Source organism: Tachyglossus aculeatus, chromosome 18 (genome assembly GCF_015852505.1).
Source record: "Tachyglossus aculeatus isolate mTacAcu1 chromosome 18, mTacAcu1.pri, whole genome shotgun sequence".
NCBI classification, from domain to species: Eukaryota; Metazoa; Chordata; class Mammalia; order Monotremata; family Tachyglossidae; genus Tachyglossus; species Tachyglossus aculeatus.
Genome location: NC_052083.1, coordinates 33,650,310 through 33,677,913, shown reverse-complemented (window position 1 = coordinate 33,677,913; position 27,604 = coordinate 33,650,310). Strand labels below are relative to the sequence as shown.

General features: G+C 44.3%; 1 protein-coding gene across 1 annotated transcript in view; it reads right to left on the bottom strand.

Annotated features, from left to right (window-relative positions):
- The window catches only part of DSCAM (DS cell adhesion molecule), a 562,874-nt gene that overhangs the window by 132,072 nt on the left and 403,198 nt on the right, over positions 1-27,604 (bottom strand). Inside the window, exons 10-11 of the mRNA XM_038760387.1 lie at positions 23,578-23,697; positions 18,926-19,099 (exon numbers count right to left, since the gene is read on the bottom strand). Coding sequence (XP_038616315.1) covers positions 18,926-19,099; positions 23,578-23,697 — 294 coding nt within the window. The remainder of the gene's footprint in view (positions 1-18,925; positions 19,100-23,577; positions 23,698-27,604) is intronic.

The following is a 27,604-nucleotide window of genomic DNA, read 5'->3' as shown; positions in this document are numbered from 1 at the left end:
TAGGGCAGTGCTAATTGTGAAGAGTGTGTTCTCTCATGAACTCATTATGGCTTTCAGCTGAGCACCGGAGGTTATGGATGCATTATTTAACCCTACAAGATCCTTTCAAATGAAACTTGTCCAAGGGACAATTTGTCTTGTCGAGTTGGAAATAGAAGAGGATAAATTCATCTTTTTTTTTGTTGTGGCTAGTTCTTTTGGACTGGATATGCTTTTTTTCCTCAAAACACTGAGAGGCAAGAGATGCTATCAGGCAATCTTGTTTATTAAGCACTTACCATGTGCAGGAGTGTTGTACTAAGTGTTGGAAGAGTACGATATAAGAGAGCTGGCAGACACCTTGCCTGCCCACAATGAGCTAACAGTACAGAAGGGGAGATAAACATTAATATAAATTATGGATATGTATATAGGTGCTGTGGGGCTGATGGAAAGGTGAACAAAGGGAGCAAATCTAAATACAAGGGCAACACAGAGTGGGAGAAGAGAAAATGAAGGCTCAATCAAGGAAGGCCTCTTGGAGGAGATGTGCCTTCAATAAGGCTTTGAAGGTGGGGAGAGTCATTGTGTTGGATATGAAGAGGGAGGGTGTTTCTGGTGGAGGAAGGACGTGGGCAACAAGACAGGCGAGATTTAAGTACAGTGAGTAGGTAAGGAGTTTCTGTTTGATGCGGAGGTGGACGAGCAACTCCTGGAGGTTCTTGAAGAGTGGGGAGACTTAGGATGAATGTTTTTGTAGAAAAATGATCCAGCAGCAGAGTGAAGTGTGGACTAGAGTGGGAGGGAGGCCACCAAGGAGGCTGATACAGTAATCGAGGTGGGGTAGGATATGTGCTTGGATTAACGTGGTAGCAGTTTGGATGGAGAGGAAAGGGTAGATTTTAGTGATGTGTAAATTGAACTGATGGGATTATGTGATAGATTGAATATGTGGGTTGAAGGAGAGAGGTGAGTCAAGGGTATCGCCAAGGTTACTGGTTTGTGAGACAGGAAGGATGGTGGTCTATATCCGGTGATGGGAAAACCAGGGGGAGGACAGGGGTTGGGTGGGTAGATAAGGAGTTCTGTTTTGGACCTGTTAAATTTGAAGAGTCAGTGGGACATCCAAGTAGAGATGCCTTGAAGGCAGGAGGAAATGAGAGACTGAAGAAAGGGAGAGAGATCAAGGCTGGAGATGTAGATTTCAGAATCATCCGCAAAGAGGTGGTAGTTGAAGCCATGGGAGTGAATGAGTTCTCTACGGGAGTGGGTATAAATGGAGACTAGAAGGTGATCCAGAACTGAACCTTAAGGGACTCCCACAGTTAGAGGGTGGAAGGCAGAAGAGGAGACTGAGAATGAGCTGCCAGAGAGATGCGAGGAGAACCAGGAGAGGACAGTGTCAGTGAAGCCAAGGCTGGATAATATTTCCAGGAGAAGGGGATGGTTGACAGTTTTGAAGGCAGCTGAGAGGTTGAAGAGGATTAGGATGGAACAGAGGCCATTGGATTTGGCGAGAGAGATCATTTGTGAACTTTGACAGGGCAGTTTCTGTGGAGTGAAGGGCAAGGAAGCCAAACTGGTGGGGGCCAAGGAGAGAAATGGAGGAGAGGAAATGGAGACAGCAGGTGTAGACAATTTCAGAGTCTGGAGAGGAATGGTAGGAGGGAGATGGGGCAGTAACCAGAGGGTGACGTGAGGTCAAGGGAGGGGACTGGAACTTTTAAAAACACTTTAGACCTTTCCTTCTTTCCTTCCTTACTGCAAACAGCCTGCAGATGTTGGAAGGTTGAGGGCAAAGCTCTGAAAGGTAGATTGAAGAACACACAGCCACAGGAAAACATGAAGTATCTAGCAGGGAAGTGTGAAGGACTCCTTGGAAAAGAAGTGATCTATGGTAAAAAATTAGAGATAATAATAATAATAGCAATAATTATGATATTTAATTGCATACTATGTGCCAGGCATTGTTCTAAGCACTGGGGTAGATACAAGGTAATCATTCAATCATATTTATTGAGCACTTACTGCGTGCAGGGCACTTTAGTAAGCGCTTGGAAAGTGCAATACAACAATCGAGAGAGAAAATCGCTGCTCACAATGGGTTGTGGCACAGTCCCTGACCCACATAGGATTCACAGTCTTAATCCCCATTTTACAGATAAGGGAACTGAAGCACAGAGAACTGAAGTGACGTGCCTAAGGTCACCCAACAGACAAGTAGCAGAGCTGAGATTAGAACCCAGGACCTTCTGACTCCCAGGCTTGTGCTCTAGCCACTAAGTCATGCTTCTTCTCAATTCTCTAATTCTAAAGATTAGTCTGCTCTTCTCTCAGTCTTAAATCCCTCTAGACAGTAAACTCATTGTGGGCATAACAAGTCTGTTATGTTGTGCTCTCCCAAGCGCTTCGTACAGTGCTGTGAGCCCGCTTGACTGTGAGCCCGCTGTTGGGTAGGGACCGTCTCTATATGTTGCCTTGTACTTCCCAAGCGCTTAGTACAGTGCTCTGCACACAGTAAGTGCTCAATAAATACGATTGAATGAATGAAATGCTGTGCACACACTAAGGGCTCAATGACTGACTGATACAGATCCAAGTGCACAGGCTACAAAGAAGGAAAGGCTGTTGGGGAAAGGACGGTTTGATTAGGGAGGAAGGATAAAGAGCTTATTTTTCAGTTCTGACAGTATAAAAACACAGAGTTCAGAATGCCCACTCCCACTATACCCAACCAGACATCCTGGATTTTCACCTGGATTTTTATTCTCCATTTCTCCATACTCTTACAGCATCATGCTTACTCTAAAATATGTGACATGGGCCCGACCTGATTACACTATAAGTATCCCAGCAGTTTGCAAAGTGCTTACCACATGCCCAATTATGCTTATTATTATCATTATCATTTTAACATGAAGCAGCAAGGAACAAGACCCAATACACAGTTATCTTCCTTATAGCATCATGTTATAATAATTACCCTACTATTCTCTCAAAAGGACCCTGCTACTCTACTTATATTTGATTTTATACATTTTCTACCCTCAGATATTTTACAGATCACTAATGCAATGTTTAATAGGCAACATATAGCATTTTTCAGACTATCATTTCTCCAAGTTCTCATCGCATCTTCTACAAGCTATTCACCCTATAGTGGCACATATAATGTACTTCCTCTCCCCTGAGGGCTGTCCAATAGTCCAATTAAGTAAACCACAGCAAAGTACTGAAAACAGGGGGAAGAAACTGTTGATTCTCTGAGAACAGAATCAATTTTCATGCCATAATTTCCTTGATGTATGTTAGATAAATGCCTGTAATTAAGAAAATAAAAGAGAGTCATTTGGATATCTGTAATTCTCTCAGATCTTCCACCCCTCACTCATAATCCTTAAGGAGCCAAGCTAAAACACATGACAAGGAAAAATATTTAGTATTTAATTACCAGTTTGAGAGACAAACTTAGGTACCTCTATATATGAAGGGTAAAGACAGCCTTATGATACAATAACACTTTCTATTTCCCATTTAATGACTATGCCATTTGTCACTGTTTCAAATGCATTCATTTACTAGCAAATTTACCCCTGCTCTCAGTGACAATGCAAGTACGAAGTAAATTATGATGCACTATGCATGCTTTTCCTCAGAAAAATTAAATCCATTTAAATTTCACTGAAAGCCATCACCTCTACATAAAGAGCCATAATATGTTAGAAATGAAATGCAAATGTTTTGAATATTCTTGAGACAACAACAATAAAAATCGGTTTCCTGCTGCCGCCGTCATTTTTACATTATTCAGAATTAGAGTTGTTCTGATTGGGGAAAAAAAAAGTCCTAAATGGGGGCTACTTCTACTTCGGCCATCTATATTTGCCATTTCATGTGCATGACTGTGAGCTCCTTGAAGGCAGGGATTGTTGATTTGACTTCTTTCAATATGCTTCCTGAGCACCAATTCCAGTGCTCTGCACACAGCAGGCAGGCACTCAGTTAATGTTGTCAGTGTAAACACTGAAGACGTCTATAATTTTGTGATTGAACATGACAATTCTGTAGGCATCATTGCAGATGTAGCCATTGATTTTCACGGGATATCTGCTTTCCCTGTGGATGAAGTAACTTGAACCCACCTAACCTTCTGCAAATATTATCTACAACCCATATTTAAAATTCAACCCTATTTGGGGAAATGCATTCTTTGAATTATGAAAACCTTACTCATCACTAGTTAGACAATTTTATAAGCCCAGATGCAACGTGCCTTGGTGCTTTAGGCTTAAAAAATAATATCCTAGCTATATCAGTCTGAAAACAGTGAATTTTGAAATCATAGAATATATAATCCACTACATAATTTCACAACCTTTGCAATCTCCCTACGAATGCCCACAGAGATGGAAACTTCTAATTAACATTTAGGTATCTAGGGCAGCACTAAGCGGCTCTACTGGATTATTATTATTCTTATTTTTTATCTCTGCCTAGTCTGCTTTAAAACGTGACTATCTGTACCAGAGAAGAATGTGGAACATTTTCAGGATTTCAAACACTTGATGAGTAAAGGGAATGAAGGATCATTCTTTCTAGCTCTGGTGAAGGACTCCCTTTTTTGATCTTCCAAGGAGGGGGAAAAAGTGGAAAACTCAGTAAAGTGCCTAGGAAATGAAATCTGTTCGATCCATTCTATTCTATTTACTTTATTTTGTTAGTATGTTTGGTTTTGTTCTCTGTCTCCCCCTTTTAGACTGTGAGCCCACTGTTGGGTTGGGGCTGTCTCTATATGTTGCCAACTTGTACTTCCCAAGCGCTTAGTACAGTGCTCTGCACACAGTAAGCGCTCAATAAATACGATTGATTGATTGAAAAATCTAGGTTCACGAAACTGTACAGAGCCCGCAAACACTGGGAACAAAGCCAATATACCATTATCATCAATAGTAGTTTCACGTACAGCACGCTGTACGGAGTGCTTGGGAGAGAAAAGCAGCAGACACAGCACCTGCCCTCGAGGAGCTTACACACGAGAAAACACAGGCACTGCACGAGACACACTGTGTAACACCATGACTTCCTAGGAATTATTCTGAGAAGTCCACTTGGGTCCACCTCCATGTCAAGCCCTCCTCTGGAGTGTGACCTCTGTGCCTCTCCTCCCTTCTCCCTGCCAATCCCAGGCCCCCATCGGCTACTTGTTCCAGAGCCTGTGCTCCCTTCCCAGGTCCTTGTGAACACAGGCAAGACTTCTGAGCCGAACTGTCCCCTCTAGTCTGTAAATCCCCCGCTCTAGGCTATAAGCTCTTAGTAGCCAGGGAATGTGTCTAGCTGTCTCCCCCTTCTAGACTGTGAGCCCGTTGTTGGGTAGGAACCGTCTCTATATGTTGCCGATTTGTACTTCCCAAGCACTTAGTACAGTGCTCTGCACACAGTAAGCGCTCAATAAATACAATTGCATGAATGAATGAACTCTGTTGTATTGTACTCTCCCAAGCGCTTAGTATAGTGCTACAGTAAGAGCTCAATAAACACCACTGATGATGATGATGATGGTGGGGCTCAGCGGCAGGAGACAAAGAGGAGGGAAGTCGGGTGCCGAAAGTAAAACTACTGGACTTAAAGGAGTCTGGGGCTGAATCTGTACCGGGCAGGTGGTAGACCCGCTGGAAAGTAGACAGTCCGGTAAAATCCTGATAAACCTGCTTCCCAGGGCAGCAGAACACCCAGGTTTGAGGATCCTGCACAGCTGAACCAGTTCTGACCAACCCTGCTATGGATGAGCTTGAAATCGCCCCACCGTAGCTTTCCGAAGACCTAGAACAGTGTCTGGCACCTACAGTGTTCAAGAAATTCAGCTTATGGCGGTTCAGCTCACTGTTCAACAGGCCTGTGGGCTCTGGGTTGGGCTGGAATCTCCCCTGGACACTCCAGGTCTTTGGAACAGATACCCAACTCCCTAACCTCTCAGCCCCTATATCCCCAGAGTTCTTGAGATGGAAAATGACTCAGAATATTCCATACCTGTAGGGTTCAAACTATGAGGGAGGTAAGAGGGGGTAGTGGGGAGGGAGGGTCACAGGAAGGTTTGAGTGCTATAAGAACTTTTTTTCTGGTCTCTTGGAGGAGAATGGCATCCACTCACTACAGCACCTGCTTTTCTAGCTCCCAAACAGCAATCAGTGGCTCAAAAAAGTTGCCTAATTTACAGTCGGGACGGCCCCGACCCTACACCATTCCAAATGCTGCCATTATTTGAGGGTGGGGTGCCGGCCCCCTTTCCGTTAATTTCAGTGGTTTTGCAGACTTGCAATACGGTTAGACTATCTGCTGGGGATGGGGGGCTGAAGGTTTTAAAACTGTATCTCCCAGCCACGTAGTTAGAAATTTTAACAAGAAAGGAGGGGAAAAAACAGCATTCTCCTCTGAAAAGTAAATTGTTTCTTTTCACAGAAGTGCATTCCGCTATGGAAATCTGGCCTTCAAAAGGCTGTATCTAACCCTGAATACCTCTGGTTTACAATTTTAAAGTCTTGAGAAGTTAAAAGAAAAAAATTACCATTTTTCACAGAGCCAATTTCCTATCCATTTCCTGTAAAATGGAAGCTTTCCAAGATTAAAAAGCACCCTTTCCTATCTGACTTTATACTCCCATTATAGTCTAATGCCACAGTCATTGTGGTGCTGACAGCTGAATTACACTAGAATATCTGGAAGAGAACAGGAAAAAAAAACAGAGAGAGGAGCTACATTTCAAACAGCCACCTTACGTACAATATACATCAATTTCTCCCATTGTCACAGACACCGTATGTCTAAGGCAATCAGAATTGTGCACAGCTCTAGAAAGCCTCCATCTTCCTCTGTGATGACCTTTTTCCTTTCTCTACCTGAACCTTTCATCCACCCTGGGAAAAAAAAAGAAAAACGTTTATTTGGCCAAAGGAAAGCAGCCTCCAGCCCTAAACACACTCCAAAATGGATTCTTCAATTTGTATTTAGAAGATCACTTGGAAAAGTGAGGAATTGTCGCTGGAAATTCTCCATTTTAAAACAATGCCTTCATATGTTCCATTTCTCATCATACTCGTGCCAATGGAAAGTCTGTCAGTTATTTACGAATGCGTCCCGGTTTCCTCTTCTCTATTAGATCATCCTTAACCCAGGTCTGCTGGGCATTTCATTTTGCTCCGCAGACCCCCCCCCCCCCCCCCCCCAACAAGGCTCTTAGTACAGTGCTCTGCACACAGTAAGCGCTCAATAAATACGATTGATTGATTGAAAACAGAATGTCCCAGGAAAGAGGAACCCAGAAGAGGCTTCTACTAATGAGAGAACCATCACCTTTGTAGGCTAGGACTCCATCATGTTTGGTATTCCCGTCCTGGGCTTGGGTGGGAGACCATGTTTTTTCATCTCATCAGCTTGTCATAGATCCAGGTTTGAGGCTTATCTCAGGGGGAAAAAAAATGGGGCGGGGGAGTTTCAGACAAGGCTCAGAACCCCCGGCTTAGCAGAAGGACTTGTATTTCCCCGAAGCAGAAAAGGAAAAGAGGCCTCTAGAAAAATAACAAAATCCGGTCCCGCTGGCAATTTGCATACAGAAGTGCTTTAAATTCTGTACTGTCCTACATCCGGCAATTATCTTACAAGAGAGTATTCATTTCAGCCAACTGCCGCAGGCTCGGCACTATGGAGGAGACAAACGGCATCAGGATCCACCGGGAAAAGGAGGGATATTCCGGCTTTCTACCGGCTACCTTGAACATACTTCACGTTTAATTTCACCCCGTTGCCACAGGCACTGTGTTGTTATGACGGCTGATCTGCCGCTGAATAGCTGTAAAGGAAAATCAACAAAGGATCGCTTCGGCGACTTTCAGTGCAATTGATTGGAGCTTGTATCTGGCGGCTGCTGCTGCCTGTCGGGGTAATGACACATGATGGGTGATTAAAGGGTGAGTCCTTAAATCAAAGCTGCGCCGATGGTCTGAAGAGGCGGCAAATAGCATCCGGTGCCTGTTCATGTCTCCGAGTGGGAGGACCCCTCATTAGGGCAAAAAGGGGGGCCCGCTACACTAACAAGACCAAGTGCTGGTGTCTGGTGAACCTTTTCAGGTTTCCAAGATTTACCCTCACTTCTCTCAGCCTCTGCATAAGACAAGGGAGCGCAACGCGGAGCACAAGCCACCTCTGCCTGCATGGTGGTGATTAAGGGAGGGGCCTCCCCCCACGGTGGTTTGCTCGCATCTCCATATTTCTCTCCGACACAGAAAGGTAGGCCACTAATCGAAGCGATGTGTAGTGGGGAGAAGATTCAAAGCTAGGGTGGTTTTACAGGCACATCCTGCTCCCCCCAAGTCAGCGTCAGGGAGCCTCAGATTTATCTTCTGCCCTCTCTCTTTGTCCCAGTGTAGCAACGAGGCAGGAAGCCGTTGCACACTTCTTCCCATCAGAATCAGCCCTCAAGCTCACTTTAAAAGGCTCCCCATCTTCTCCCCCCGACAGAAATCCAGACAGGCTATTCAGAAGGACATTCTTTAGGAGCAGGAAGATGAAGGCAGAGTTAGAATGAGGAAAAGATATTGCCCAGGCGATGCTGGGCAGCCATTTTCTGTACCACTGAAGTGGAAAGAGGGATGGGGCTTAACTTTCCCCAGGAATCAGATTAAGACAAAAAGGAACAACCTCCCTGGCTTTAGAGGTGCTGAGACAAGACCCCGATAAAGGTGGCCCCACAGCGAGGCAGGAGAAATGTTGAGTCTTCTTTTGAGAGATTTAAGAAAGAGACCCACTACCATCTTTACTGGAACCTTTGGGTCCTAGAGGAAAGCTGTCAAGAAAATCAGGTGACTGCTCCAGCCCTCGGATTTACTTCATCCTGAGTCCTTGATCGGTCAGTCAATCAAGAGGATTCACTGAGTGAGGAGCACTGTACTAAGCACTTGGGAGAGTACTACAGAATTAGTAAATGCAATCCTTGCCCTCAGGAAGCTTAGAACTTAACATGGAACGCTGACACTAAAATAAACCGCAGATAGGAGGAACTAAAAGAGGAGAAAAGTAGGTACATAAGTGCTATGGCTGCGGGGGGAGTGTCCAAGTACTTAGTTGGCTCAGAAGTGCTGAAATGGTAGCTGGAGGAGTGGGAGGATGGGGTGAAGAAGACTGTGCCACTTCTTTATTCAGTTCTTCCTACGCTCCTTGTACTATTATTACCACCACCACCGCCACTACTACTACTACTACTACTACTACTACTACTATTGGATTTGGAGCAGAGGGTCTTGGGAAGGAGAAAAAATTTGCCTAACAGGGTGTGGTTAGAACATTAGAGGAGCTTCATGGATAACTGCAGAGATAGGAGTGGGAGAAACCAGCTCTTGGGGAACGAAAATGCAATTTTCTAGTTGTCACTGTGAAGCAAATCACTTTTTCCGTCTTACGTTCCCTGATTATAAATAAAATGGGTAACACGAGGTTGGAAACAGAGTAAGATGCAAACCAAAGAAACAGGTGCTGTCACTGAACAGCTAGTCCCTTGCACGAGAAGTATCAGCAGCAAATGATTGAATCCCCAGACTGCCTCACTATACCCCCCCATTCTTCTGCCGATCTAATCAGACGAAAGGGCAACGCTCACATTAAAATGCTCTTGAAATGCAAGTGACGTCTATGGGCTCCCTTCCTCCTTCCACCGGGTCGTGTGTGACTTTCACAACTTCACTGTTAATGAGGATGTTTGAGAAATTGCCGGCACAGTTATGATCCATGGAGCTGTGCCGGAATGCAATTAAATGTGGTTGAACGGAAGGACTACACTGTCACATTTAGAGGCCTGAAACATTCCAAGGATTTCCAGGCTGGTGTGCTGCTGCTGCTGCCGCCGCATTTCCCAACTCTGTCCTTCGGTGGTTGTCAAGGAAGGGAGAGGGACTGGCGGCTTCCAGGGACTCTGAGCCCGCTGTTGGGTAGGGACCGTCTATATGTTGCCAACTTGTACTTCCCAAGCGCTGCTCTGCACACAGAAAGTGCTCAATAAATATGATTGAATGAATGAATGACTCCTCAGGGGCAGCCACCGAGTTTCTGCGGTTGTTGGGTTCTCCTTCGGAGAAATGACCCACCGGTTGAATGCAGAAGACAGCTAATAAGTAACCTGGCAATCAAGGTGGGGATGAAGCACCTTGGGATTCCAAAATGATCACAGAGGCCTTCAAGGATCCTAACCCTAATGGAGGGTTCCAACAGTCCCTCTGTCCGGCAAGCCCTAGTCTTCCCCAAAGAGCCATGGTCTTGGAAATGACTAGAAGGGCCCAGAGTGGGCAAGCTCAAGCGAAGCCCTGACTCCTTGGTTCAGGAGGCCTGCGGGAGTGGGGAGGCGGGAGTCCAGAACAGAGGAAGAAGCCGCACCTGCCCGCTCCCCGAGACCCTCTTCAACACAGGCAAGGCTAGAATGGCCCATGATGCCATGGGACTTGAGAAGCAACATGACCTAGCACCAGGAGTCAGAACAGTGTTTTGCATATAGTAACCGCTTAATAAATGCCATTATAAAATAAAATAAAAAATTAAGGACCTGGGTTCTACTCTCAGATCTGCCACTTGTCTGTGTGACCTCGGACTAGTCACTTAACTTCTCTGTGCCCCAGTTCCCTCATCTGCAAAATGGGGACTACGACTGTGAGCCCGTTGCTGGGTAGGGATTGTCTCTATTTGGTGCTGAACTGTACTTTCCAAGCACTTAATACAGTGCTCTACACACAGTAAGCGCTCAATAAATATGGCTGATTGAATGAATGAATGTGGCTCATTGCGGGTAGGAAATGTCTGTTTATTGTTGTAATGCAGTCTCCCAACCGCCTAGTACAACGTTCTGCAATGGTAAGTGCTCAATAAACATGACTAAATGAATGAATGAATAACAGGGACTGTGTCCAACCCAATTACCTTGTATCTTCCCCGGTGCTTAGTAAAGTGCCTGGCACATAGTGAGTGCTTAACAAAGACCACAATTATTATCACTTCCAGAGCAGCTAGTTCGCTACACGTGAAGCAGGGGAATGTACAGTACACTATCAGAAAGCAGGGCACTCTCACCTCAGCCCGACTCTTCGGTGACTGAGGCATGCAGCGGAGAGCAGCGTGGACTAGTGGAATGAGCATGGGCCTGGGAATCAGAGGCCCTGGGCTGGAAATCCTTTCATCGTTGCAGGCCTCTTGATGTGCCAGTGCAGTCCTTCGGTTCAACCACATTTAATTACATTCCGGCGAAGCTCCGTGAATCATAACCATGCCAACGATTTGTCAAATCTCCTCATTAGCAGTGAAGTTGTGAAAGTCACACATGACCCAATGCAACGAGGCAGGGAGCCCAGAGACGTCACTTGCAACTTTCAAGAGTTGCCCTTTGGTCTGAGTAGACCGGCAAGACACTGCTTTGCCTGCTGTGTGACTTCAGGCAAGTTACCTACCTTCTCTGTGCCACCTTTAGTTTCCTGATCTATAAAATGGGGTTTGAATATCTGTTCTCCCTCCCCTTTAGGCACAGGGACTATGTCTGCCCCGATAATCTTGTACCTACTTAGCAATGGTCGTTATTATTGAGATTGGGAAGCCCCTGCTTCAGTTACTGAATAGCACTGGGGTGGCAGAGAGACTGTCGTCCTCTTTGCCTGCTGGGACAGGGGACCTGAGGGTACCCAGGTTCATTACTACTATGATCCAAGCTTACCTTCTCCCCCAGTCACCTCCCACTGGGCAATGACCTTTACAATCTGCTTCACCACAGGACTACTGTGTGAGGTGCTCTCATAAGGAGAGTGTTTTAGGGACTGGAAGTCAGGCGACCCAGTTTAGCCACTGGCCTGCTGGGTGACTATGGGCAGGCCATTTAACCTCTCTGGGCCCCAGCTTTCTCATCTGTAAGATGGAGATGTGCTACCTGCTCTATTGTCCCCCTTTGACTGTGAATCCCATGTGGCACAGGAACCGGATCTGAGTTGTGTGTTGCCCAGCGTTTGCCAACACAGCAGACGCTTACTAAAAAGCATTACTAACAACTTCCATATTTTCGGGAGTAGATAAGTTCCAGTCTACAGGAAGGAAAGGAGTGGATACAGATGCTAATCACCCCTACAACCTAATGTGACCCCTTTGTCATATAAATCCCACATACCTGAACCGACACACTCATCACACTATGAGAGAATCAAGCCAATTATTCTTGAGAAAGAGAACTAGCGAGAAGCAGCGAGTACATTGATGGGGGTGACTTTCCACATTGTGCAACACAAAGACTGTCCTTTGCTATGCTATTGTATTTGCTGTCTGTAGCAACTGACCCTCTTTTCAATCCTTCCTTGTAGTGTCATGTTCTTTCCAAAGCTTCTGTTTGGGGGAAAGCGACCTCTCTTTAGATTACTGCATTCCAGGGAGCCCGGAGCCAATTAACGTGGAACGAAAGACAGGGGATCTGGAACTAACGAGGGCTTTCACGATGGATTCCCCTTCCGTTTCCTACCCAATGTCTACTATCCAACCTCCAAATGAATCACAAAAGACACCAAAAAGGCTTCCCCTCCATTTTAAAGATAAATTGATCTCTAACGACCCTCCAAGCAGTGCTATAAGCAAAGAGGTGAAACCTTATCATTGCTCCCCTGAAGACGGAAAACCTATTAACCCACTTGTCCCTTCAAAGGTTACAGTGTACACAATCCTCTAGAGTGAAATCGGACCAGCCCCACAAAATCAAATAGAAAATTTAATAGTTTACACAAAGCTACATTTCATCCCTCTCCTTAGCATTTACATACTGCTTACAGTTCATGTCAGAAGTCTAAATCCATACATTTCATTGCGTTGCATTATACAGTTATCTTTGCTGCAGGTATCGCTGAAAATTTTTATTATTATTATTATTTCCAGAACAGAGCTAAAGCTGCATAGGTGTAATTCTGGTAATTGTGTGTGGGGGGGATAAAATAGGTCCTAAAGTTGGTGCAAGGTAGCCGGAGCAGGTGAGTCAGGGCAGTAACAATTCCAAATATTGCTCATTTTTCTAAAACTACCTTAGGCGGCTCACCAAAATCTAGACTACCCCTACAAATTCAGTACAAAAAAACCATTACATTACCAGAAGACCTGGGCTATACAAAGAATTCATTAAGATAAGTACTACAGATATGGAGAAAGGAGAGACCTCTGTAGCCTCCCCTTGGTTGGCAGATGTTGGACGAGGGGTTTTCACATGGCGCATACATACATATATATCCGTAATTATTTACTTATATTAATGTCTGCCTCTCCCTCTAGTCTGTAAGCTCGTTGTGGGCAGGGAATGTGTCTGCTACATGGTTATATTGTGCCCTCCAAGCACTTAGTACAGTGCTCTATACACAGTAAGCACTCAAATACGACTGATTTGAGTTTCACCAATGAAAGGAAATGTCTGAGGACTCTAATTCAGCAATTCCACTCTTTTCTTCAATTAATCCTCTGCCTACTGGAAAGCTCCCTAAGCCTCTGACTGAAGGGGATCGCTTTTAGGTTCTCCTATTGAACATGAATAGCATAACGCACAGTGACAGGAATTGCCCTTTGAAATAGGAAGCAGGCGAGGAGGGTAGATGAAATGGTTGTTTAGAGTTGGCAGAAAGGGGCCAAGCGTGGTTTGAGAATCAAGGCCGTTCTCTGAGCTTGAACAGAAGAGAAGCAGCGTGGCTCAGTGGAAAGAGCCCGGGCTTTGGAGTCAGAGGTCACGGGTTCGAATCCCAGCTCCGCCACATGTCTGCTGTGTGACCTTGGGCAAGTCACTTCACTTCTCTGAGCCTCAGTTACCTCATCTGCAAAATGGGGATTAAGACTGTGACCCCTCCGTGGGACAACCTGATCACCTTGTATCCCCCCCAGCGCTTAGAACAGTGCTTTGCACATAGTAAGCGCTTAATAAATGCTATCATTATAAATGCTATCGTTATAAAAGAGATGGGGTTGGTATGAGGTCAAAATGGATCCCTCCATTCCACCCTGGCAGGGAAAGAGAAAATAGCAGCCAGACCTCAATATACCCATTCAGTAACTGATATGTTTAGGTTCGTGGGACCCCTACTGGGTCTGGAGCTGATCTGAGTTTTCTACTTGACCCAACCCACATACTCCTTCACACCCTAGTCAGTAATAATAATAACTGTACTAGCAATAATAAAAAAAAATACTAAAAATAAAAAAAACCTAGCTGTTAACACTTTCTGAAGCAGTAGTGAAAGTAGCATTATTTATTGAGCAGCTCACTGACTACCATCCTACTAAGCACTTGGGAAAAGTACAACAGAAGCAAAGACAGGTTCTCTCTTCACAAGAAACCTTCACTATAATACTGGGAGACAGGTAAAATGTTTACAAGTACTAAGAATGAGAATCAGAGAGGAACTAGAATAAAGATAACAGGATGAGAAGTCAAAATGAATCAGAATATTTCAATGGACATAGACCATATTTGCTCACGTAATTGCTCTGCTCCTTTTCAAAATTTTTGCATCCCCCAAACAGAGGAAAGGCTATCATGCGGAAAATTAAGTCTGATAATAAAGAAACCAAGAGAAAAAAGAAAAAGGGAGGAGGAAAGGAGTGGGGAAGGAAGAGAAAAGATAAGAGACTGCATCTCTTACTACAACTGGACTCTAAGTGCTCTATACAATAGACACTTAATGAATCCTGGTAACCCCACCTGTCCCTTCTCCTCTTCTACTCCAGAGTTCACCCATTTCAATGAAGGAACTCCCACAGCAGGAGCCTACATCTGCAGCTTTAGCTCATTCTGGCCCTTCTCTTCCTACTCTAGGGTGTTTTCGATCACTGCTTACAAAAATTATTTCTTTCTCCTCAAAAATCAGGTGCTGGGGATAATGCGGTGGGAGCAATTATGTGAGTAAATGTGAGAAGCAGTGTGGCCTGGTGGAAACTGAATGGGCTTGGGAGTCACTTGTCTGCTGTGTGACCTTGGGCAAGTCGCTTCTTTGTTCCTCATTTACCTCATCTGTGAAATTGGGGTTAAGATTATGAGCCCCATATGGGACATGGACTGTGTCCGACCTGATTAGGTTGTATCTACCCCAGTGCGGTTCCTGGCACAGGGCAAGCGCTGAGCAAATATCATAAAAATACTCCTAAGGAAGAGTATAAATGCCAAATGCTACCTGTCGTTGTTCTGTTGCTATGATTTGGGATGTTGGTAAACAACTGGGGGAGACTTGATGGAGGTGGGGGAAATTTAGGAAGGCTTTGAGGATGGGGAGAGTTGAAGGTTGACAGAGATAACAAGGTCTGTGTTCTATCTATGGGCTTTAGATGGAAAACCCCAGGACCAGGGGTGGAGCTTTGATGCTTAATTGGGTAAACACTCCCCAGGATCCTAGAGAGTTGAAGCATAGAAGCATACGGACAATTGCAATAAAGAAAAGCCTATCTGTTGTTCTACACACCAACCTTAACTTCAGAACTTTTCAGTTTTCTTATATTTAGGCCGGGATTGAGAAGGACTTCACGAAGTGCCTTTAACGCCTTTCAAATCACTTCTTTTTTTTTCTCTCCCAAGAGCTTTAGAGATGGTGTGTGAAAAGCCTCACATAAAATCTGTGTCCTCGCTTCCTGCCACCCAAGAGCTGTGGCTCTCCCCCAAGCTCTGAGGAGAAATTACAAGAGCTAAAACAGAACAGACTAATTTGTAAGAAGCCTTGGCAGGGAAGCAAGTGTTTCTAAGCAAATCTGACTGCGTTTTGGACACTTTTTTTTTTCTCTTCCTCAGCCAGCAAAGGAGGATGTTGAATTCCCTGTGTAAAGGGAGGCAGCTGGGGTGACCTTGTGGAGCTCCAAGACCACATTACGGATGATCGATTGCTATCTGCCTGGGAAGTATCCAGGGTGGGAAGGCTGAGTGACGTGAGCTTTCCAGGAGGAATCTCTCAGAGCGCTGATGCGAGGAGAGGAGAAAGTGACTCGAGCAAGTGTACCATTGGGGAGGAACTGGGTAGGAAGATAATGCAGTTGTGGACAGACCCTCTGGGGACCATTGGCCAAATCACGGGGATTCTTGAGGAGTTGCCATGGCTTGCTGTGTGCAATAAATCAACTAAAACTGGTGACTGGGCAGCAACACAGCCTGAGAGCCTTGGCACTCTGCTAACTTCAATCCAGAAAAAAACAGGTCTTAATGGATGTCTGACTAAAGCTCAGGCTGAATTGCCTTTATAATGCTCATTCACCCCCCTACACACACACACACACATACACCCAACCCCCCCACAACCAACAAACTCAATTTGCCATTCAAGGGGATACAAAACTCATGCTGGGAGCTGTGTGTATACTTCCGCACATGGGTGTGTGTGTGTGTGTGTGTGTGTGTGTTGTGTACATGCACGCTCTTGAGCGCTAGTGGGTGTCAAGGAATGTGTATTTGGTATCTCAGAGCCAGAGGGTTTTTCATTAGATTCAAAACATATTGACTCTCCGGGGACGCTCCTGCTCCTATTTGATAAGAGATGCTCTTTTATCAAAAATGAAACCGCATGCAGTGATCAGACAGCCACTATGCAGAGTTGCCAACAAAAGGAAAGCTGCTTTTTCATGGTGAGTTACTGAATCACACTGAAATTGCTATATTTGAAAATAGCCAGGTCCAGAAGAGCCAGTTGCACAAGGTCGGAAAATGGATGTCATTTCAGTGCATGGGAGCGACAGTAATGAGAGCCTCCCCTTTCATTCTGGAAATTCCATTAGGGCAATTTGACCATTTCGGAAAGACCCTCCCCTCCCCACAGCTCACGAAAAGTAGAGGTTCCCTTAACTCTGACGATCCAGTAGCCAGCCACAATGGAGCCTTTAAAACCAAAAACTTCCACTGTTCTGAACTAGACTGTTGACAATAATTGTATGATAATAATAATGATGATAGCATTAATACTTGTTAAGTGCTGACTATGGTGCCAAGCACTGTACCAAGCTGATACAAGTTAATCAGGTTAGACACAGTCCCTATCCCACATGGGGCTCATAGTCTAAATAGGAGAAAGTAGGATTTAATCCCCATTTTACAGATAAGGTGACTGGGGCCCAGACATGTTAAGTGACTTGTCCAAGGTCACACAATGTGTTTTCCTTGTTCCACATCATAACTTGATGTCGTGCGCATACGCAGTTTGCTGCGGGCCAGGACGGTCAAATATCTGATGCCGGCCCTAGAAGCACACGAACATAATCAAAACAGAGTATTTCTTGCTCCGCTTGGATTTCAGAACCTGCAAGTGCACAGCGGCACTATGAGTGTTAATAATTAAAGCTAATCATCTGGCAATAGGTAGGGTTTTCCCAGAAACCCAGCGAATCATAAATATGAGGTTATAAGAGTTACCAAAATGTAAAATTTCCATAAGGAACCACTAATGTAAAATTCATACATAACTACCAGAATAGAAACTGGGTAAGCAGCAATACACTTTTCCCAAATTCTAAAGCTCATTATGGAAAACTAGGCTGGTAGCTAATAAAAAGCTATTCTAGGTTATCAATAATTCCTTTTGATTTTAAATATGCAATAGACTAAATATTAATAATTTATGGTTTGTCAACATTTTCCAGAGTGAGAAAATTTTCTCCGTATTTCAAAATGGCTTGAGTTGGTCATTTCTATATATGAGCAGTTTTGCCCAGTCCTCTACCTTCCCAAAAATCATTTCACTAGAGAATGGGATTTGAAATGCAAGAAAAGATGTTCTGTAAAAATAAATCTAAATAGTACAAGACATATCTCCAAAAGACTCCATTTCGATAGCTCCTTTGTTCCAGAAGGCCCATGTTTAGCAACTATCTTGCCTGAAGTGTGCAGTTTGCTGGATATGATCAACTCAATAGAATATATTTTCTTTTACTGAATTGCAACATCCAGCAGAAATGTCTGTCTTTTAATAAAAAAAAACTTCACATTTTGACCTCCGCTCTTCAATTCTACCTACTAACTGGGGATTTGAAAAGCATCTTCCTAAACATACCAGCACCGTTTCTCCATCTGTTTCTCATTTCAGGATTAAGATTAAAAACCAATCAGGAGCCAACAAAAGCCTTATTTACAGCAACAGAATCAGATTTTATCCCCCAGAAAATCTGAATAGATACCGAGGCAGCTGGCTTACGTCAACTGGTTGCCACGGTCTGTTTCCCAAGATGCAACGGAAAGTCAACGGAGAGGAAAAAGTGAGGTACAACAGGACAATGGAATTTGGGGCAGAAGGAAAATGGAAACAGCTATGTCAAGATGAGGACCCACTTTTATCACCTCCCCTGGGACTTTCCCACAGTCACGGCTGTGCAAATCATCCTGGGGGCAGAAGGAGGCTGAGTCACATGTGGGATAGAATGGCCAGCAGGAACCTGGAATGAGGTGATTGGTCATTTAACTGGGGGAGAGAGGACACCTGGAACAAGGCCTGAGCTCAGTTGCTATAATGACTGCTGGATTTTCTCTTATAATAATAATGTCGGTATATGTGCCAAGCACTGTTCTAAGTGCTGGGGGTGTATATAGGGTAATCAGGTTGTCCCACGTGGGGCTCACAGTCTTAATCCCCATTTTACAGGTGAGGTAACTGAGGCACTGAGAAGTCAAGTGACTTGCCCAAGATCGCACGGCTGACAAGCGGTGGAGCCGGGATTAGAACCCACGACCTCCGACTCCCAAGTCCGGGCTCTTTCCGCTAAGCCACGCTCCTTCTCTTTCCCTTCACTCTTCTCCAGAGCAACACACTCCCCAAGCCAAATACAGCTTTGGTAATGGGATTTTCTTGGTAACGGAAACGGAGGAGGCCCAGAAAGACCGGGTAGGGGGCACTTCCAGGCCAACCTGTGAGTTGGACTAGAAAAGGAACCGAGCCGGGGACTCTCTTACTTTTAACGGTGAGGTACATGGACTTGCTGACGTCAGCTCCCACGTCATTGCTGACTTTGCAGAGGTAGTATCCGCTGTCTTCTTCTACAACGTGCTTGATCAACAAGGATCCGTTTGTGAGAACCTGGATGCGGCCGTTCAAGGCAATCGGCTGGAACTGGGGGACTCCGGCACCTGGCAGAAAATCGCAAAGGTGAGACGGGAGGCGATCGGGACCGAAGCAGCAGAAGTGGGGTGGGGGCACCGATTACGATGTGGGCAGAGGGATGAAAAATGAAGTTCACCCCTGCAAACACATCACAGAACAACTGTAACACACACCGAGGCCCTTTTCCCAAGTCAACAGTTTTAAGGGGGAGGCACACGTAGGGTCAGCACTGCGCAGAGGGAATACGCAGACAGGACCTGCATAAAATACCAAATTGGTTTTATGTTTAGCGGCTGATAAATTATTCAAGAAAATCACAGATGAATGGCCACTGAAGTAGATGCCTTTCATGGAACCAAATGAATTTCTGGATGTTCCCCGGGGAATGATCACTGCTGTAAGCATGGAGTGCTCCAGGGAGGTTGCATTTAAAGACTGTTCCTTCCACCCCAGGCGACATGTTCAAGAGCACATTAGTGAAGGCAAATCCGTCTTATGCCAGTCAGAATCCAGTGATGCTATTTATAGTCAGTGTGTTGGCGCAGCCTACACAGTGGCACAAAAACACAGAATTATTTTGATTAGCTGACTACCACTAAGTGCTTAGGTTATCTTGGTTTCTAAACTCGCCAGGCAAGGAGGCACAGGCCCTCCCATTAAGGACTTATACTCTAAAAAAGATGGGAAAGATGCACCAGCACATGCAGATCTTTGCCAGACTTTTCTCATTCCATCAATGGTATGTTTTGAGCCTTTACTGTGTGCAGAGCGCTATACTAGGCACTTAGGAGAGTACACCACAATAGAGATGGTAGACACATTCCCTGCCCATCCTGGGAGCTGGAGGCCCTGAGTCCTAATTCCGGCTCCATCCGTCGCCTGCTGTGTAACCCTGGGCAAGTCACTTCTCTGTGCCTCAGTTTCCTCATTTGTAGATGAGGATTGAATGCCTGTTCTCCCTCCTACTTAGGCTGTGATCCTCATGTAGGACAAGGACTGGGTCTGACTGATTATCTTGTATCTACCCCAGTGCCAAGTACAGTACTATGTACATAAGTTAGCACTTTACAAATCTCAGGATTATTTTAAAGTGTGTGAAGGGTGAACAGGGAGAGGATGATCTGCTTAAGGATGGATGAAGCTTGTAGTCCATCAGGGGCTAGTATGGACATGCACCCTTGCCCATCCAGGTGAAAAAGGGGGTTCCCTGCATGGACTTGCCACAAAACACAGCAAGGTGGCTACAGAGCTACAGATAGGCAGGAGTTTTCACATTAAAACCTGAGCAGTAAACTCTTAAATTTTAGAAAAGAGCATAGACTATGAACAGAGAAACCAACTAAACCCAAGAAAGCATTCTCCCTAAACGTTATCTTCTCACTTTCGCTGGCTTCATTTAAATTTATCTCTCTCAACATGGAAATGTCATTCATTTAATAACTATCCTACTCTTTTTGCCCCACTTGCAAACTTTTAAAATGCAGGGACTAAAACAGGCAAAAAAAGTCCAAGAAGTTGTGGCCCACCAGAATATCAAACACGATCACAAATTTTCTTTTGTCGGTTAACTTTTAGTCGGTACTTACCTACTGCGTGTGAAGAGCTAATGTTCTCACTGTGCCTTGCCTCCCTGGCTTAATGAGGGAGCTCTTTTGTGCTTTAATGGCAAGGCCCAATGGCTTCAAAGCCTGTGGAGCACTAAAGGTTAAGTGTAGATGCACGAATGAATAAGTACAATTGGGTAACCTTATTTTTCCAAATCCACTAGTTTGGACATAATGTAAGTGATATGGATAATAAGCTAGAAGACACCATCTAGCAACCAGCAGGCTTTAATTAAAAAGCTGTCAATTTTCTGCAGGTAGCTAAGGTCAAGTGGGGTCAGTTTTAATGCTCTGTTATGGGAGAAAAAAAGGTTGACGCATTATGTAGGGCACATACTGCATTACTGGGTATGCTAATATCTCCTGACCTCTCTACTCTGTTGCAAAGATATTTCCGGATGGAGTTATCAAGGATTTCTGAGGAAACTGGTCTGTTTTGGAGGCCACCACAATTAAAATAGGAGCTTCCTCTTTTCTCCTCAGTTTTTAAATACTTTTTAGGGTTTAACAACAGTATTCAAGGTCCAGCCACAATAGTGAGCAAAGGAACTTAAGTATCTACCCTATCATTTACGAACTTATTTACATCCTCCTTGGCACTCATGCATATCAATATATACATATATTATATGTATGTTAAGCCCTAAGCACTGATTAAAATTTAGGGGGGTAAAAGGAAGCTCCTACTTTAATTTTATACATCAGCTTGATTTGTTTTTGACCACCCTAGATGCAAATATTTTTATATTTGCCTCTCTATAAGAAATGTAGCTCCTGAGGACAGAGATTCAATCAACTAACTGTATTTATTGAGTGCCTACTGTGCGTAAATACAATATATACAATATATATACAATATATATTGTACAATATACAATATATAGAGTACAATATAACCGAATTGGTAGATGTGTTCTCTGCCCACAGGAAGCAGTGTGGCCTAATGGATAGAGCACGTGTCTGGGAATCAGAAGGACCTGGGTTCTAATCCTGGCTCCGCCACTCGTCTGCTGTGTGGGCAAGTCACTTAATTTTGCTGTGCCTCAGTTACCTCATCTGTAAAATGGGGATTAAGACTGTGAGCCCCATGTGAGGCAAGGACTGTGTCCAACCTGATTAGCTGTATCTACCCCAGTGCTTAGTAGAGTGCCCGACACACAGTAAGCACTTAACAAATGCCATTAAAAAAATGGAGTTTACGGTCTAGAGGGGAATATGTCACTTGGTTATTTTGGATTTCCCAAGCACGTAGAACAGTGCACTACACCAATAAGATGCTCAATAAATGCTGCTGCTACTACTAAACACAAGTTCTTAATGAGTTGAAGATAAAAGATAACACATGCATGGAAGAGAAAGTTCTCATCACAAAATTAGTAAGTAGCTAGCCATGGATTAGGCACCCTGAGAAAGCTGTTCATCATCAATCGTATTTATTGAGCGCTTACTATGTGCAGAGCACTGTACTAAGCGCTTAGAAAACATACGTGATAAAAAAGCTAAAGGGGAACAAATCTAGGTAAGGAATATATAGCGGAGAGCCTGAAAATAATCTGCATCAAAAATAATTTCAAAATATTCCTTTGAGCATCAAATTCATCTTACCCACCCATGTTCACCAATGGTACCTCCTCTGAAACCATTTCCACCGCCAGCCTTCGCTCCTCAAACCACTATACCAAGAAGAGTGCACCCTCCTACAGCTCACACCTCCCTTCAAATACAGATATTCTTGAAAACTATAACTAAAAAGGAAAATAAAGTTAAGGTAGTTAAACTTGGTAACCTGCAATAGGATCTCTCTCTGAGTTTCTTATAGGCTTCAGGAGATTTTCATACCTACCTGTTATTTTCATCACATGACATGTGACAGGGAAGAGCATTAATCAAATAGCATCTTTAAAAGGGACTAATCCTTACTTAGTCCTCACTAGAAAATGCATCTCAGAAGAGACATATTTCTGAATGGGCATCTGGAGAAGGCGAGGGACCTAGCTTTCTTTGCCTAGAGCACAAGACTGTAGACAGTATGTTCCCTCTAGACTGTAAGCTTCTTTGTGGGCAGGAAACCTACTATATTATACTCTCCCAAGAGCTTTGTATAGTGCTCTGCACACAATAAGCTATCAATAAACACAAATGATTGATTGAGCACAGGTTAGGATTATATGTGCAAAAGAATCTACTAAGAAGCAGTGTGGTCTGGTGCTTAGTACAGTGCTCTACACACAGGAAGCGCTCAAAAATACCACCAATTGGTTGATCTACTACTACTACTAATAATAATAATAATGATGGCATTTATTAAGCGCTTACTATGTGCAAAGCACTGTTCTAAGCGCTGACTCTATTATATTGTACTCTCCCAAGAGCCTTGTTCAGGTGCTCAATAATTACAAGTGCTTTTCTTTTCCTGTAATACTTGGGGTTTACACCAATTTGAAAATGCACATGTGGTTATCAGATATAGGTATGTGAATTAACCCGAGCTCTTGACCTGAAAACAATAAATAAGATCTTGAGCCCTAAATCACTTCATCTCTGCTCTTTTGGGTTTCTGTGACAGCAACGGGTGGCTTTGGTCCGGAAACTTAAGGGCCAAGAACACAGAAAGCTGTATGGAAAAGGAATGGTGCGGGCACTGATACAAGGCTTTCTCTTGCATTTTCTTGTCCCTCTGACCCAGGGGGCACAAGGAAGGGACGAGTTTGGAGATTAAGAGTGATATGGGACAAGGGGATGAATGAAACGGGTAAATGTGGATAGGGTCAATATACATTTCATAAATCGGTGACAAACCGGTTAGCCCGAACAGTCCTGGAGCCCGTTTGCAAGGCTGAGCTGGTCCTTTACATAAGCAACGCGTTTGCAGTAGCGTACAAGATGGAGCAAATTCATACCTTTGGAGAACTTCCAGACAATAGTTGGTACAGGATAACCTTCTGCAGAGCAGTTGAGGATAACAGCTTTCCCATAAATCCCATCTTGGTCACTCGGCTGCACCACAAATTTGGGAGGAACTGTAAGGAGAAGAAAGGTTAATGAAAAACATGCCCAGTAAACACAGTGAGGGTACAAATTAATAAAAACTCAACACTGATTGGAAAACCAAAATCTGAGCTTGAGCTGCTTAGCCCTAAAGGGAAAATAAAGTGACTCCCTGGATTTTCTTTAGTGCTACTGACTAAAATCAACACTCACTGATAAAAAAAACGGCAATGTTCTTGAAAAAACCAATGTCGTGAAGTTGCAAGTTTGGCAAAGGGAAGATAAAGTTTTGTATCTGGTCCGATGTGATCAACATCCGATATCTATAGCCTATGAGAAAGATGCAGCAGGGACTAGTGGAAAGAACACAAACTTGGGAGTCAGAGGACCTGGGTTCTAAATCCTGGCTCCACAACAGATCTGCTGTGTGACCTCAGGCAAGTCAATTAACTTCTCTGTGCCTCAGTTACCTCATCTGTAAAATGGGGATTAAGACTGTGAGCCCCATGTGGGACATGGACTCTGTCCAACTTGATTATAATTAAGTGCTGGGAGAAGGTGAATATATCTAAAATCTGAAATCACTCATATTCTCTAAGGCCCACATGCTTGTTTCCTATCCTTAAAGAGTTTGAATAAACTACAAACGAGGGCCATTTGCTCTCCTGGGGCCTGTGAAAAGTCAATCACAGAATTTCTGGTTCCTTAGCTTTAAACTTTATCAACAAAAGGTGGTTATTCCTTCATACGTGTACATGTTAATTTGAAGAAAAAAAAACACTCAAAGGAAAGGTGAATGCAAGGTCCAACCTAGAATATGAAGCATTCCTGGGTCAGGCAGGTGAATTTTATACGTGAATCTAGACCTCCTGAAACAAAAATGTTGAGAGCTCTCATGACTGTTTCTACCAACTCTACTGTGCTTTTCCAAGCACTTGGTACAGTGCTCTGCACACAGTAAATGCTCAATACTTACTGCAAATTGATTGATTTTCAGCTTGAGAGAAAAGAGTAGAGGGGCTGGCATGGAGTATGGGTGAGAATTCAACATTGTGGCTCAAACCAGAATCTGTCCATGAGGTGTGTGATGCCATTTTCACCAATTTGGTGACACAAACTAATAGGAAGAGATGTTGGAATATGATCTTCCGCATGTTTGGCCAATCAGCAAAACCAAACATGCCTGGGAGCTAATGAAAACAGGCTTGCTGGAAATCAAAACGAGGCTGAAGAAAGGATTTCTTGTCAGGGCCAAAGGTCCCTGGCCTTGGCCAGGATTAAAGGGGTCACAAGCACCACCTTCTAGGGAAGCAGATGGAAAGAGCTCGGGCCCGGGACTCAGAAGATTCCTGGGTTTTAATCCCGGTTCTGTCACTTGCCTTCTGTGTGACTTTGGGCAAGTCACTTAACTTCTCTATGCCTCAGTTCCATCACTGGAAAAATGGGGATTCAACACCTGTTCTCCCTCCTAATTAGGATGTGAGTCCCATGTGGGACCTGATCCTCTTCTCCAGCACTTAGTACAGCGTTCGGCACACAGGAAGCACTTAAATAACTACTGCTATTATTATAATGTGGGGGCTGAGCTATTGTACTGCTCCCCAGATGATTCTTCTGGTAAAAAGTTCACATTTTCTGAGGCCAACATAAAACAGAAAATATCCAGCTTTGCTCACCAGCCTCTCACTATCCCCAAAACTCTAGAAACTGGCATCTCTGAAGGCGCACATATGTGAGCAAGTTTGGTGGAGGAAGAAGTGTGTTTAAGTCCTCCTTTGATAAGCAGTTCTTTTGGCCTGTTTCCACAAACTCTCCTACACAGTCAATTGACAGCTTCCAGTTCTCTCTCAATCCAGTCAGGAAACCATTTTCTCAAACCTGGATTCTCAAGCATTCGGGTTTTTACCTTAAAGACAACAACAGAAACTCCTGAATTCAAAAAAGCAAACCTCTTCTCGAGCTAAAAGTTGCTGAGCAGGCAACTGTTCAATATGAGGTAAAAGCTAAAAAAAAAATCTCAAAGCAGAATTCAGGAGAGTGGTGATTTAAAAGAAAAATGCAAATGGCACCAGGCCAATTCCAGGAATGCATCAGGTAAGGTGGGTCCGTGATGCAATCCTTAAAACCAAACAGACTGTGCAGCTCCCTGTGGGACATGGACTGTGTCCAACCTGATTAGCTTGTATCTACCCCAGCACTTAGTACAGTGCCTGGCACATAGTAAGCCCTTAAAAACCACAAAGAAAAAAATCCTGCAGTTTGGGGGGAGTTGGCAGAAAGATACATAATTTTATGGTCTGCTAAGACAAGCTTCTCCCTTGGGCCTGTGGAGTGGGAGTGGCGGGGAGGGGGGAATGGGAAATTTGGGACTAATGCAAGGTCTCAGTTCTACCTGGTATATTTTGGATTTTACGTTCAGATTGTCAGAATGATGGAAGAAATGTAATCATCCAGAGCAACTGCTGATGTATTAATGAATGAGATCATTAGGCACTGTACTTTAGCAGAGATGAGCGGTTATTAAGTTTGGTCACCAGACCTATGGAGTCCACTTAGCTGGTTCAGTGAAACCATTTGCTGTGCCAGCTGGGAAGAGAGCTCAGGGTTGGGGGAGGACCTGCCACTGCCCCTACCTGGGTCACCCTCTGCCCAGTATCCCCTCCAATACTACCGGAAGCTTACGCAGTCCCTTCCCCAAACCGCACGGCCTCTCTTGCCGGTCCCCACACTGACCCTGATTCTCAACCCACCGGACACCACAGACAGAGCTGTTCCTCCCCAAAAGAGCCTCCACTCAGTCCCCATTCCTTCTTGCTCTTCTAACAGCCTCGTCCTGGGGTCCGGGGTCCGACACCCCTTCCTCTGCAGCTCAAGTTTCTCCTTATGCTTCCTGAAATTCAACTGCTCCTCGTGGGCAGGGATCATGTCTACCTACTCTCCTGGGTACTTAGTACAGTGCTCTGCTCCCAGTAAGGGCTCAATAAATACGACTGATTGATTGATGGCTTGGGTGAGGCAGTGATGTAATTCTGCCACTCCCTTGGTCCTGATGCTTCTTGCTGATGATGAGATTCTAACAGAAATCTCAAAAGCACTGCTAATGATGCCTGTCTACTTGTTTTGTTTTGTTGTCTATCTCCCCCCACTCTAGACTGTGAGCCCATTGTTGGGTAAGGATTGTCTCTGTTGCCGAATTGTACTTTCCAAGTGCTTAGTGCAGTATGGTAAGTTAATCAGGTTGGACACAGTCCCTGTCCCACATGGGGCTCACATCCTTATCCCAAATTTTGCAGATGAGGTAACTGTGGCTCAGAGAAGCCAAGTGACTTGCCCAAGGTCATATAGGAGATGTGGTGGAGCCAGGATTAGAACCCAAGTCTTTCTGAATCCCAGGCCTGTGCTCTATCCACTAAGCCATGCTGCTTCTCATAGATAGATAACCATCTGTCTTAGCATTCTCCTGCCTGAGGGCCAAAACAAATGACCTTTTGAGACCTCTTCTAGGTCAATGCTTCCACCGATTTGCTGGCCTTCACGCGAGCTATGACTTTCCAGGTTACTAGCCTTAGTATTCTCAAAGTAAATATCAATGAGAATAAAGTCAGGTGGGCACAATCCCTTCCCCTTGGTACTTTCCAGGTACAGGTTTCATTTCCATCTTCAATTATCTCCTAAAATCACAGAGAAGATAGGGTGTTCCCTTCCTTTTGGAATTCCTCACTGGATGTTTAGCCATCTGGCACCACTAGGCACCTGGTAAGCCCAAAATGAAAACACATTTTGACTAAATACATTAAGGGGGGCTATTAGGTAGTTAAAGACCTTGTCTCAATTTAAATACTTGGCAGGTTCAGAGATTTTCCAACTATGATTTATGCACCTTGAGCTTTCTATGAAACCTAGAGGAACATCTGACTCCTTAAACCCTGGATTTCTTAT